This window comes from Anopheles arabiensis, chromosome 2 (assembly GCF_016920715.1).
Source record: "Anopheles arabiensis isolate DONGOLA chromosome 2, AaraD3, whole genome shotgun sequence".
In the NCBI taxonomy this organism is placed as follows: Eukaryota; Metazoa; Arthropoda; class Insecta; order Diptera; family Culicidae; genus Anopheles; species Anopheles arabiensis.
This window is the reverse complement of record NC_053517.1, coordinates 30,839,129-30,852,463: the sequence shown is the minus strand read 5'-3', so window position 1 is coordinate 30,852,463 and position 13,335 is coordinate 30,839,129. Positions and strand designations below refer to the sequence as shown.

Below are 13,335 nucleotides of genomic sequence, written 5' to 3'. Positions count from 1 at the left end.
TTTTTTTCCGAATTTCTGTTGAAAATCTGAAAATTGTTGTATTCATCTCGGCAGCAAATGTCATTCGTTTCCTACCCCGCGGGGAGATTGTTATTGTTTTGGGCATTTCCATTCACCACATTTTACCGGCTTTGCTTGTCCGCAAGTGTTCCTGCTCAACCATGTCCGATTCGGATAGCAGCGACGATGAAACAAATGCTCAATTATTGTCGGCAGTAGATACCTCATTTCTTAACGACAATCTATACAAACCAACAGCCAAAAAAGAAGAGGCTAATAAACCGAATAAAGAGGTTAAATCTTCGCCTGCCCCAGCCGGTGAGTAATAGGAAGCTTACGTAGAAGGAACTCTGTAATCTAAACCAAAGAAACATTAGAACATTAATCATTGCTTGCATTACAGAATCTGTGCCCAAGTCAAACCGGTTTCTGCCCGAGGAGGAATCCATCTTCCACAGCGAGCTAAACGTACCGGCCGCCGTGCAGAAATTTACGGCCGAAAAGTTGTCCAGAATGATCAGCACCATCATAGAGTTTGATGAAACCGAACACACTCCGCAGTCATTAGTGGCTAACGGATCAACCGACGAGGTCGGAGTACGTCTTTTACCAGGGTGTGATGAAATTATTGACATCAATTTGGATCCCACTTGCCCGGCCGAGGTGAAGCTGAAAAAAGTGCAAATAGTACGTAGAGCGGTCGGGAAGGAAGCGAAACTTCCCTTGGCCGATAAAATCGCTGCCTCTGTTTGCGATCCGGGCACATTTCCGAGCGAAGTGCAGCAGTGGAAGGGTCCACGGAAGCGATCGATCGAGTTTAAGTACAAGCAGAAACAGAATGGCACCATCGTGGAGAAGTCGGACCCGTTTGCGAATGAGTTTACTAAAGCCCGCAATGCCAACATGTGGCACGAAAGTAAAATTAAAAAGTTTAAAAAGCGTGCTTAACATGAAACCATTAAAACGTGATTAAAATCAAGGCCAAGTTAGTTTATACTTTGTTCTGGTACACTATCGTTACAAGTAGTTCCGTGAGTTAGTTGCTCTCGTCTCTAGTGGTAGCCACTGCTGTCGGCGTAGAATCAATCCGAACACTAGCATCAATCGCCCGGAGCGTATCGTTGCAGCACTTTTTATCTTACAGCAATCTACAACTTGCGAAAAGTTATCATGGCGATCACCTACATCTTCTAACTCCCGGACGTCTCCGAATGTGAATAGATCTTCGGGCTCAGTACGGCCGCATCGAGCAGCTTGACGAACGTTTCCCGCACCTCATCGACCAAGCTTTCGGCGTGCTGCAGTTGTCCGCTCTGCGATCGCCGCTTGCATTCCTGTCCAACGAACAGCGAGGGCAGCGATGTTGAACGGCCGAGCGCGGTTTGCGATTGTACTATTCGTCCGAGCTGTAGCAGGTACAGTATGCACTCATCCAGCAAGGGTGGAAACGCTTCGGCAAATCGCACGATGCAGGGCAGCACCGCGCGGAACATTTCTATACGCGTGTCGCCGGAGAGTACTGCAAAGGGATATATTTTTTTTAAAATAAACAAATTCTGGGAAAACAAAAAAGGCTTCAAAACTTACCGCCCAGTAACGTCGTGAGCGTGTTGATGCAGAGCTTCGCTATGCTCAACGATTTCGGCAGCGCGTACTGCAGGGAAAGGTGAGACGCAAGGTCGATCGCGAATATTTGCTTCTCCATCTCAGCCATGCTTAGCAGCTCCGGTATGAAATCAAGACAGATGTGCATCGACGGAATGCCTCGCACCGTCATCGCCAGCAGCTCACGCGGATAGCCCTGAAAGTGGACCAGCTTCGCTAGCGACGGTTCCGCGATGAACATCTGATGGATGAACGAGCAAATCACACCGCGAACCTCCCGAAGCGCCCACAGCCGGCCCGGTTCCGAGCAGTCAGTTTCATTCTCGAGACACGCCTCCAGTATGATCTGCACCGCAATGCTTTCCTGCGTGGCAAGCAGCGCCAACTTGAGCTCTTCACGATCGTTGTCCGTTTTCACCTGATTCCCAATGTCGATCAGCGGTTTGTCAAGCATGTGGCGCGACAGCTGACTCCTCGATGCAGCCAGTATCGCTTGCAGAATGCGCAACACCACGGTAAGGGCGCTGGAGCAGCGGAAGACACGTTTATCACAGCGCAGCACCTGGAGCGGATCGTACAGGATCTTTTCCTGGGTGAGTGTGAAATTTTTCGTCACATTATCCGCCGGCATTAGTGCGTTGATCGACATGACCCAAAGCCGCCGGGGGAAGATGGTGTTCAAGCGCATCCACACCTGCCGATACAGCTCCTGCAGGAGCGATGGCACGGTCGGATTGAGCGTATGTTTGAAGTACCGTATGAAGGTAGGTGCCAGCGGCCACAGATCCGTGGGCGATTTACGCATCATCCTGCGCAGCAACTTGATCACGCGTGCCGGATTCAGCTCGATCTCTTCAAACGCTTCCACGATCGAATGCTCGCTGATGCTTCGACCGGTGGAGCTATCGCTGAACGCAATCGTCTCTTCGTCGATCCAATCATCCACCAGCGACAGATGGGGAAAGTGCGTCACCAGCAGCCGCAACAGCGGACTGAACAGGGCACTGTACTCGTGCTGATTTTTCTGCGCCTGTTGCAGCAGATACTTAATCGGCAGCTCCGACATGAACTCGTTACTATAGCTCTTCACCTGCCGGCCACTGGTGATGATTTGCGGCATGCTGCTTAACCGAACATCCTCGTAGAGCAGTAGATAGTAAAGCAGCAGCAGCTGAGGCGTAAGATTTGGTTGTCGATTCCCAGAATCATCTACCTCCATCGGTTGCTGATGGACGTGCTCTTTGGTCGGCCGATCCGCCCCCGTCTGGCTGGCCGCTTTGAGCTTGCTCTGCTGTTCCTTGTTCCACAGCCCGGCAGCATTCTGGAACACTTGCGCGATCTCCTGCTCGGAAAGCGCCTTATGCGTATGCTGCTCCTGCAGTCCCTTTTGGTTTGGCAATATGATGGAGCTAACGTACACCTCGATCAGCGCCGGCAGCACCGGGTGCATCGGAGTGACCGAGTTGCAGATCTGTCTGTAAATCCAGCTCTTAATTGGTACCTTGTGCTTGGAGAAGGCTCGCGATTTCAGCAACTGATGGATGCAATGCACCGGCAGATAGCCCGGGATGGATGCGTTCAGGTTCAGCGTTACCGGTACCTTCACAGCATGAGCTGCCACCACCTGTTCGGTAAAGATTTCCTGCGTAAAGATCAGCTTCATGCGCGTGATCGTGTTGGGGCGAAGGGAAAATTTCATTCCCAGCGTAGAGCATGCTAGCTCGCAGATGTGTGCCAGCTGGTTGCCATGGAAGTGGATGGCCATCAGGAGGAGCATTTCCCCAAACGATGCCGACACTTCGCTCACACTCTCAAAGTACGCTTCCTCCTTGATCAGCCACTGTATCCATTCGATCATCTTGGCCTCGTGCGATTGATGCGTGATGAGCGACGGGCAGGCAATGAACATGCAGAGCCCCAACGACACAAACCGAATGCCGGCCGGCGTTGGCGGTGGCTTGGAGGTGATCAGCTGCATTAGCAGCTGTATTTCTTCGTCGAAAAACTTGATCCCCGATATGCCGCGCAGTGCGCAGTACAGACGTACGATGGCAGCCGCCTGCACCACTAGCTCTTCCGGCAGCGCCCCATTGACCGACTGCATGTTGATGTTCATCAGCTGCTTCAACAACTCCTCCCGCAGCTGATGCAGCACGTCGCCTTTGCGCTTTTGGCTCGTGCGTATGTAGAGCGCAAAGCTGGAGCGGATGTTCTGATCGTTGCCGAGCAGCAATCCGGACACGAATGCTACCAGATTCTGGGGATCCTGCAGACTCAGCTTGATCATAAGCGAGGGCATCTTTACCGTTTCCACGCAGATCGTGCGCATCGACAGCGCTTGGCTGGGGTTCATCTCGCTCAGCTCGTACAGTGCCGCAAGTTTCACGCGACCATCGGTGGTATCTTCATCGCTGTTCGTTATCAGCGCGGTTACCACTTCACGAAAGCAGTCCGGCATGTTGGCTACGATCCAGCACACGATCTTGGATCCGTTGCGCACATACAGCAGCGTTTCCACCACCTCCTGCAGGTTCAGCAGGGAAGGCAGCTCCGCAAGCGCAATGCAAATGATGTCGGCTATTTCCTCCAGATAAATTTCATTGTCGAAAAGCTCGGACGGGCGTATGGTGAGCTCGTTCGAGGACGATTTCTGCAGCGATGCTTGCGTGGCCAGCTCGTTGATTTGCGCCTGCAGGTAAAACAGTTCCGACAAAACCACGCGAACCTTGTTCGTGCCGTCGGCTCGTTCAAACCCCATCACGATGCCATTCGGAAGGCTGTGGAACTGTGCCGAGTCCTGTGTTGTGTATCCGATCTTTTGCCTACAAACGGGAATGTGGTTAAACTTACGCATTACACGCCGACACCTCGTCGCCAACCGCTTGCGCGATAATCACACCGAAAAACGTACCTAATCTGTTGCTCCTTTTTTACATCGATTTCTAGCTCGTGGTAATTGACTTGCAACAGGGACACGATGTTGTTCACCACCTCGATGCCGACCAGCAGCGACAGAATTTGTTTTCGTGCTTCGGCCCATCCCTTGGTGTTGTCCAGCGGCGACAACAAGCTCATACGCACCAGGCACGGTAGCAGTGGTCGTATTTCCTGCTGACTGCAGGTAGCCAGCTGGGCTATGTCTAGGTTTTGCATAGCGCTAAACGCTTTCGACGTTACCGGAGCGAAATTCATCCTTGCTACGGGGGTTTGGGACGTTTTTCTTAGGAACGTCCCTTTTCCGCAGGACTAGCAAAGTATCCGCGCAATGTAGCAATGGGCTGAAAACAACAATAATAATAGCAACGTTGACGCGTTCGTTTGACAAACGCGTTCCCCGATGTCAAATAGTGTGCACAACGGGTGAAGTGCGTACAAAATAGGCCATAAATTTATTTAGCTTTTAAATGTCATTCAAATTGTCGGTTGCACGTAGGAGATGTTTGTATTTTTTTATGTTGTTTGTTGGAAATAAAAGCAAGGTAATAGGTATCAAGAATATTAAACGGATTAAAGAGAATCACTAAAATTAAAGACACAAGAAATGGTAAGTTGTGAAATTGCAGTTAATAAAGGTGATAAAAAAAACATTGTACACGAAACAAAACCAGGTAAAACTTGTGTAAACTCACAGGCTCTTAGAAGACCCGACATGATCCAATTCCTATTGGATTGTTGTGTCATTATTAATTTCTTCTTCTACTTCTTCTTCTTCTTCTTCTTCTTCTTCTTCTACTTCTTCTTCTTCTTCTTCTTCTTTTTCTTCTTCTGCTTATTTATTTCTTCTTCTTTATTTATTTATTTCTTTCGTTGTCATATTATTAATATTATTATTATTATTATTATCACTATTATTATTTTTCTTCTTCTGATTCTTCTTATTTTGGTGCAACAACAGCATTTGGTCAATGTCTGCCTGTACCTCCTGGTCATGGGTGATTGATTACCTATAGCAAGATAGTCAGTCCTACATATGGGGGGCACGGTCTGGGGACTAAAACCTATTACCGGCATATTCTTAAGACGAGTGAGTTGAGGACTATATTAAAAGACCGGCCTATCTTGTTTCAGGTTGAAAAGATGTCGCCAAAATAAACATCAATAATGAAAAAGAGCTAACCAATAGACGAATGATTGTTGTTCCTGAGAAAAATGAGTTCAAAACTGCAAGTAGCTCTAGAAGGTAGGAGTAAATCTCCAAGCTCAAAGGCGTTGAAGCCGACGGATCCGTTCGGAACCGTCGAAGGCCGTTCGGACCCGATAGTTGCCAGTTGGAGTCGTTTCAATCGTCGCATCCGTCGAGGAATAAATAAAGAATACATACAACGTAAGATTTTCAACAATTAATGAACATTCTTTCACAATGCCATTGCTTTGGAGAATTTTGTTTTGCTTGCGATCCCCCACCCGAAACTGGGACAGCGAGATCATGCACTCGTCACCGTTTACAAGAATGATCCACCTATCGCTCAACTATTTCCAGTGAGCATCGATGGATAACGTACGCCGTTTCGCAGAGCACGATTATCGCCTTTACCTTGTGCCGGTATGTCGCATCCAAAATGCAAGCGGCAAGGTTTTGTACCAGTCTTTCCCAGACGAAACCGTGACGAGTTTAAAACCGCCCGCTACCTTAACATTGAACGTGGTAAACATCACCAATAACTACTACCACGTCACGTTCCATTGTCACCGCGATGCGTGCATATAAAACAGCTGAAAGTGCGTGTGGTGGGAGGCACTCCCCAAAATCGAACCAAACCGACTGCAACATACCCGCAAGTAGACACCCCGCCATACGACTCTGCTTCAGTTTGTGGTTGAGCTGCTTTCGATAGCGGTGTGAGGATTAGTGGATCGCTCCTGAGTGATCAAATGTGCAGTGTCAGTCCGCTTGAAACGGTGTTAGCAGAGTAGAAAGTGCGTATAATCCATTTAGCCATGCCTTCAGGATGCATCTGCATAACAGTGATAACTGTTCTATCAATGGTACGTTGAGTGGGTTTGATATCCCGATTGTTAGATGCGTTCATACATTCTACCCATCGTTCATGCATTCTCGCAGTTCTCGCTTGTCGTGAGCAAACCATTCCTTGGCGATCTTCTGGCACGTGCGATAGCTTCGTCCTCTACGCCCGACGACCCACAGTCGCACATAACGGACTTTCGAATGATGATGAAAATGGACAAGAAGGCTGATAAACTGCAGTTGATCGACACAAAAGCGAACAACACTCAGCAAAGTCCAGAGGAGGAGCCACCGATAACGTTCGCCAACGACCAAACGACCACGCCAGCAACCACCACTACGCTGTGGCAACGATGGAACAGAACCGATCTTTTGGCGCGCATCATCGACGACATAATCAAACCAGCACAGGAACGCATCACGCTGGTGTTTCAAACCCTCGTGCCCAAGAATGGTGCCGAAGAGCGGGACAAAATGAAACAGTTCTCGACGAACGATGACTCCCAGATGGCATCGGTGGCAGAACATTCATTGAACGCCACGGCCGACAATAATGACTCCGATGAGCTCGATTCGGATCTTGAGCCACTGCAGCACGATAGTGACTCTGCTTTGTTCGATCGCGGTGCTAACGGAACCACGCTTCTGGGACAGTTTCAGGCACGGCGAAAGGTTCTGCGACGACGAGTAGCGAAGGCACTGTCGTCCATTACCGGACTCTTAATACTGGCAGCAAACACACGACGAGAAGGCAACTCGCGCAGTACTCGATCGATAACAGTAGCATCGGACGGCGCAGACTTGTCGGGAAGGGAAAAACGTGCCCTGGTCGAGCTACCGCCCAATGTGGTGGACCCGTACGCAGATTATACCGAAGCGCTGCTTGCGGAAGACTCTGGTGCTGATACGGAACCGCGGCGCAATATGGAAACGGTCGGTATATTTCTGCTGGAGGTGCTCGGATCGTTCGCTGGCTTTTCTTGGGGCATCTTTAAAACGGCTCAGTCGTTCTTTTCGTACGCCATAAGCTAAAGATGGTATTTCTCAGTTAGGGGCGAGTAAGTTACATTATGTAAATTAATAAGTATATGGTAATTGTATCGTTGTTTGTAAAACATCAATTGTATGTTGGCTAGTATTTGTCTAAATCACAATCCAAACCGCAGCGGCGGTACCACTTCCAGCGCCATCGTTATCGCACTATTGCGCGTGCTCAAGTCTGTTGCGGGTTGAAGAAGCAGAATGTGAAACAGATAATGAAATAAATTGTGTTAGGATCCGATTCGACCACATGCTTCACGCACGATCACACTCACCAGTAATCATCTGCTTCGAGCGCGAAACAACGTCCGACTTTTCGATGTCCTTACGCTCCAGCAGCTGCGTTAGCGCGTAATGGAGCTGTTCCTTGGCATTTGGGAAATCCATCACCGACAGCTCGCCAAGAATGGCCTCCGAATATCCCTAAGCAAATGAGTGGAAAATGTGGTAATTTACAACGGAATAAGGTGCATTGACATGGGACCCAACACCCCTTACCTCGTAGATGCTGTACATGTTTTTCTTCGCTTCACGCTTCAACATATCGTACAGCACAAGCATATGCAGGTACGGTTTCGTTGGTGGTACCCGCTTCTTGCCACCTTTTTTCGTGCCCTTTTCCAGCACCAGCAGCGAGATCGGTCCCCGGTAATTGTCGTCGTACAGGCGCCGGAACTCGTTGGCATTGTCTTCCGGGCGTAGCGCGAGTGGTTCGTACGGTTCGCGGTTAAAGTCCTGCAGTACCCGCAGTGGCAGCGGATCTAACAGCTGCACGTTCAGGGAAGCTGCAAAGAAGGGCCCACACAAATTCACTACAATGCACACAGATACAATCAGCTAACTTACAGATCGGCTGAACCTTCTTGCGCTTGCTTTGCAAGAACCACTCGGCAAACGGTTTATCACTCCACAGCAGCGTCTCGGTGGTGGGACTTTCGTTCACTTTGGGCATCTCAGTAGTCGTGGTGCTCGAAGTGGTGGTCGGTTTCCCCGTCGTCGTGGTCACAACCGTTGGCGGGGGCTTTGCTGGACCGTAGTAGCCCGGTCTGTGCGGGCTGGTGGGCGACAGTGTTGCATCTGGACGAGGCATAAGCAGATGAGTTCACGTTGCTGTGCGATAATCAATCACCTCTTCACGCGGTGCCATTACAAACCTGCAGGCTTAGCGGTACTTAACGGACTGTCCTGTGGTGGCTTGCTGGTTGAGGTAGACGACGTACTACTAGCAGCAGTCGTTGTCGTTGTTGTAGGCCGTTTAGTAGTAGTAGTAGTGGTTGTGGAAGGTTTTATTTCAGCTTCAGCATTTGGCGGTGTCATCGTCGGCTCGTACTGAATCATCTCGATACAGTGTTGCAGTATTTGCATTGTCACGGGAATATAGTTATCTACCAGCAGTGGTCCTCTGTCTCCTGACCTTTCATCGTCATCTGCTGATATGGTTGCATCAGATGCGTAAATCTGGAAACATTTTTTTGTTGCCAAACGATTTAATATTTAATGTATTAACTCACATTCACATTTAAAGATCACTGTCCTCAGCTGTGATCACATCACTTTAGAGCAACTGAGCACAACAACAATTTCTGCATACAAAAATCATCCACTTATCGTGGCACCGTTTCGTGACTAATATTCTCCCAAACAGCAAATGATCACTCCCGCCCTCACCGGTAACTCACCGTTCGTAACGAAGCGCACAGGAGCGCACCAATAGCACAGGACAGAACCAACTTCATTGTGCGGCCGCGTCGCAAGTCGACCAATTCGGTACGGCGTCTGGAAGAGCACTGAATTCGATACGTCACGTTGCGTACGATCGCACCCTCGGGAGCTTCAGCCACGATGCGCGAATGTGTGCGCGGATTCCTTCCACCCATTCGCAGCTAACCCCTTTCCCCGGCCTCTGCCGCTCGCGTATCGCGTATGAAGAAGACGCACGCGACAGCCCCACACATACGCTCGAGCGGGAATGCGCAAGCGGGCAAAGGGGTGTGCGCACCCTTTCTCTTGGGCGACCCGCACCATGCGCCTCCTTCGTGTGCGACCGTACTCCCGTGCCAATCGGCGGAAGCAGAACAGGCCGATTTGCTGCCCCCGCAGACGACCCACTCTGCCGGGACTTGTTTTGTTTCTGTTGCCTGCGACTGCGTCCCTTCTCTCCCTTCCCACACCCACAGCGGTCGGCCGTGCTCGGGTGGAATCGGATCAACTGAAGAGCACCGATTATAAGGGGCCGCCATCCGCCATCGCGATCACCCGCTCGATACGGGGTTTGCCCGGGCAATGTTGTCACTTTCTCTTCTGTGGCAAGGTGCCCGGGGAAACGGGCAGAAGCGGGAAGGCAGGAAGCGAAATACGGCACCTAAACAAAACGAGTGAGAGAAAACAAACAATCCATCTCACGCGGCGTTTGAGGAGATCGGCGAGCGAGAGAGAGAGACTTCAATGCTTGCACAGGCGGGGAACGGGGACACATTCTGATCGCGTACTGGATGCACATGAATCTATTAACATTTTTATTGAATATAAGCCGTCAAAATCTCATTAAATCACATTAAAGAATATTTACCTTTTTTCCACATGCCAACGGTTGGGATCCACTTGTAAGCGATACTATCAACCACAAAAGTCTGACGAACCAGTTTCTGCGAGGAGTATCAGTAACCCGATTTTAACCTTTCCCTCGAAAAGCTCGAAGCTCTCCACAACCTCAAGCTTAACATTCGGCATTTGAATATATGTATATTTTACCTAAAGATAACAGCAAATAATACCTCTTGGTGGTGAACACCGGGATTAACTTCATCTTCCAGCCGATCGTGTGTAAACAAACGCGCGATCCCACGAAACGAAGGCGGCCATTGACCTTTTTTTACAGAACGGCGATCGCATTATTCAATACGCACGTCCATATGTTTATGCGGCGATAAGACAAAATCGGGGCCGGCTCGGTTGCCACTGGCGAAGGTTGTCAGCAAACTAGTTTGTGGTACACCTGAAAAATAGCAGCAATATTGGAGAGTCGTTCCCCAGCACCTTCCATGAGGGGCAAACACACACACACACACACATTCTGAACAGATGCATGCGACAACAAACTCCATTTGCAGCTCCCAGCCATTACCGGCACCGTTTTCCATCTTCTTCTCGGCTCATTTCAATGGCATTGAACTTGAAACCGGGGAAGGTCAAAAGACCGATCGAATACACACAACGAACCCAACGAACCTCCCCGGGGCGGGTCTGTGCTGGTGTGCTTGTGGGTCGTCGATGGAGAAAGATCGATCGGTTTCTCGCATTGGTGCCTGCACTAACAGCACAGATGATTGATCGTGGTCGGGATGATGCCGACGTGTTGCAAAAACCCCATCCATTTCGCCCGACGGCAAATCAATCCAAAGTGGAAGCAATCCGTCCAACGGGTTGCATGAAATGGAATGCGATTGAAAGGAAAGTGATCAGATCACAGGGGAGGATGTGTCTGTGTCCATCACGGTAAGTGCGCGAGGGAAGTGAGAGCGCATTGCATTCTCAGCATGCGAATGCAACTGTGTGTAGAGGAGAAAAAAGGTGCAAAAATAAATGCACCAACAAGCGTATTGAGGACGCTGCGCCTTTCCCTTAATGCACAGGAAAGGAAGGAAACACAACGAACACACAACGATTAGCACAAGTCTGCCAATCAGTTATAAAAATAATAAAATAGAAAATCATTTCCCCTTTAATTGGAAGCTAATATGCTAAGAAATAGCGTTCTGTCGAAATTATTTATATTTTTATAAAAAAAAAACTCTATCAATGAATGCACTTTACCGACGCTGCACAAACGCATACTCCATCCATCCATGAGCGTGAAATTTTCCATTGCTAAAAATAGCTTTTATCGTTACCCCAAATTGATCACTACCCTTGCCGCCGTGGGACGTTGCAATTCCGTTTTGTCTCCCCTGTTCACGCTTACGCTGCCAGAGTAACAAAAAAAAAGAAAGGTGTGCAACCGTAACATTCCTTTCCGCACGGGAAACCAGTTCGCCGCTTAATGAAATACCATACGCTACCGCAAATGGCGGACTTTTGGGGTGAAAGAAAAAACTGCGACGCAATATTTTGATCACTCCGGCTTTGTTTGCTTGCTGGTTACGTTAGCCAGCGCAAACTGAATCGAGTTTTGTGGGAATTGAGTGAGAAAAAGCCTTGCTGGCGAGTGGCTGGAAACTATACATGGAAGCCTAATTAAGTCCAATTCTCACGTATTGAAATGAACGAGTTTAACTAATTAGGAAAGGAGAAAGATCTCAAACCATAAGATTAAACGATGCATCTAATTAAAATGGTAAGTGGATCGATTAGCACTAAGTCTCGATCACGCACGACGTGTTATTAACAATCCTCAATTTGGCGTAACGTCCTACGCGAACATGTCGGATTCTACAAACTTTCGAGATTTTATTCATTACCATGCAGCCGGATGATAGGCAAGTCCTTACTACGAATAGACGGTCCATTGTAGGCTTGAACCCATGACGGGCATGTTATTGAGTAGTTCGAGTTGATGACTGTACAGTGGCGGATTTAGGGTATCGGGGGCCCTAAGCGGTAAAAGAAGTTGAGGCCCCCTGTTGGTTTCGAGCGAGGGGGGTGGGGGGGTTATGATCCCTCGACTACCCATAAAGTTTAATTATTTATTTATTAATTAAAAATTTAATTTAATTATTTATTTAGGTATTCAACACCTAATCCCTAACTTATTCCCCTAACATCTGCCTTACTCCGGTGTCGCCGAAATTGGAAATCAATACAATATTCTCTTTTAAATGTGTTGGTCGTTAAATTAAAATCAAAGTTATAAGACCATGTATTGAATTGCTTTGTCATAGGTAGTAACGACTCATTGTATCCATTTAAGGTATGCCTGCTCTCACCAACAAGCAAGTTATGAGAGCGAAGAGGTCACGAATGCACGTAGATGTTGCTCTTCTCGAAGAAACAGCGTCTAATTCGTTTTTAGACGAATATTTTAGCTACAACTACACATTGGTTTACCTTAAAACGGTGTTCTAGCGTCTATAGGCCAAGCAGAAGGCAACGCGAGCGATAACTTGACATGGCTATAAGTCCTCTGAATTGATCGCATTAATGGATTATTATTATAAAGCAAGTCTTGTAAACTTTCGATGTATTGCCTCTATTGTGTTGAGCATCGTAGTGCAATTCGGGAACCAAAGTACTGAGCAGTACATCACCCAGCAACACAAGACAAGTAAACAACGACATAAGACTTAAGACATAACTACATTATCGGAATTGTCGAAAGATAAAACCCGAAAGATGTATGCCTTGTTAACAGTGTTGTCAACGTGTAAATGGAAATTTAAACAAGAGTACAGTGTAACACCACATCACAAACTTCCTGATGACGATCTAACACACTGCCTAATAACGAATAATTATACTTGATCGTTTTTAAAGTCTATGAAACGATATAATAAAAAAAATTATCTAGATCATTTTTAGACACCAAGTATGACTCTCTTCGTCCATGAGGCCCCTATTGGGCACAGAAGTTCCCGATGAGACTATTGTACACAATGTTGTAAGTGCCTAAATTGACGGGGCCCCCCGCGGCCGCTCAGTCCGCGTACCGTTAAATCCGCCACTGTGACTGTATCACCGGACCGATTGTGTTATTCACATACTAAAACTTGAAATAAATATAAAAAACA

At 48.1% G+C, this 13,335-nt stretch overlaps 4 protein-coding genes across 4 annotated transcripts; 2 read left to right on the top strand and 2 right to left on the bottom strand.

The window, feature by feature from the left end:
• The first annotated feature begins 80 nt into the window (after window positions 1–80).
• Window positions 81–979, top strand: LOC120895339. The gene is made up of 2 exons (XM_040298616.1): window positions 81–318; window positions 404–979. The coding sequence occupies exons 1-2, from the start codon at window positions 162–164 to the stop codon at window positions 946–948; spliced, it is 702 nt and encodes a 233-aa protein (XP_040154550.1). The 5' UTR covers window positions 81–161; the 3' UTR covers window positions 949–979.
• On the bottom strand, window positions 970–4,889 carry LOC120895338 (integrator complex subunit 2). The gene is made up of 3 exons (XM_040298614.1): window positions 4,517–4,889; window positions 1,588–4,427; window positions 970–1,519 (listed from the first exon to the last, which is right to left on the bottom strand). Exons 1-3 carry the CDS (start codon window positions 4,795–4,797, stop codon window positions 1,191–1,193), a joined length of 3,450 nt encoding a protein of 1,149 aa, XP_040154548.1. The 5' UTR covers window positions 4,798–4,889; the 3' UTR covers window positions 970–1,190.
• Window positions 4,890–6,290: 1,401 nt separating this feature from the next.
• Window positions 6,291–7,662, top strand: LOC120897252. The gene is made up of 2 exons (XM_040301977.1): window positions 6,291–6,591; window positions 6,668–7,662. Exons 1-2 carry the CDS (start codon window positions 6,544–6,546, stop codon window positions 7,601–7,603), a joined length of 984 nt encoding a protein of 327 aa, XP_040157911.1. The 5' UTR covers window positions 6,291–6,543; the 3' UTR covers window positions 7,604–7,662.
• On the bottom strand, window positions 7,649–9,420 carry LOC120897251. Its single transcript, XM_040301976.1, has 6 exons — window positions 9,292–9,420; window positions 8,767–9,070; window positions 8,459–8,689; window positions 8,111–8,397; window positions 7,888–8,035; window positions 7,649–7,790 (listed from the first exon to the last, which is right to left on the bottom strand). The coding sequence occupies exons 1-6, from the start codon at window positions 9,346–9,348 to the stop codon at window positions 7,720–7,722; spliced, it is 1,098 nt and encodes a 365-aa protein (XP_040157910.1). The 5' UTR covers window positions 9,349–9,420; the 3' UTR covers window positions 7,649–7,719.
• Between the last annotated feature and the right edge of the window lie 3,915 nt (window positions 9,421–13,335).

Bases quoted from the DNA above. Each gene is read 5' to 3' on its own strand.
- LOC120895339 (XM_040298616.1), top strand. From the start codon at position 162: ATGTCCGATTCGGATAGCAGCGACGATGAAACAAATGCTCAATTATTG. The intron at 319-403 runs GTGAGTAATAGG...CTTGCATTACAG, and splicing joins ATCTTCGCCTGCCCCAGCCG to AATCTGTGCCCAAGTCAAAC.
- LOC120895338 (XM_040298614.1), bottom strand. From the start codon at position 4,797: ATGAATTTCGCTCCGGTAACGTCGAAAGCGTTTAGCGCTATGCAAAAC. The intron at 4,428-4,516 runs GTACGTTTTTCG...TCCCGTTTGTAG, and splicing joins AAAAAGGAGCAACAGATTAG to GCAAAAGATCGGATACACAA. The intron at 1,520-1,587 runs GTAAGTTTTGAA...ATCCCTTTGCAG, and splicing joins GCTCACGACGTTACTGGGCG to TACTCTCCGGCGACACGCGT.
- LOC120897252 (XM_040301977.1), top strand. From the start codon at position 6,544: ATGCCTTCAGGATGCATCTGCATAACAGTGATAACTGTTCTATCAATG. The intron at 6,592-6,667 runs GTACGTTGAGTG...GCATTCTCGCAG, and splicing joins TGATAACTGTTCTATCAATG to TTCTCGCTTGTCGTGAGCAA.
- LOC120897251 (XM_040301976.1), bottom strand. From the start codon at position 9,348: ATGAAGTTGGTTCTGTCCTGTGCTATTGGTGCGCTCCTGTGCGCTTCG. The intron at 8,690-8,766 runs GTTTGTAATGGC...TGCCTCGTCCAG, and splicing joins AAGTACCGCTAAGCCTGCAG to ATGCAACACTGTCGCCCACC. The intron at 7,791-7,887 runs GTGAGTGTGATC...AACCCGCAACAG, and splicing joins CTCGAAGCAGATGATTACTG to ACTTGAGCACGCGCAATAGT.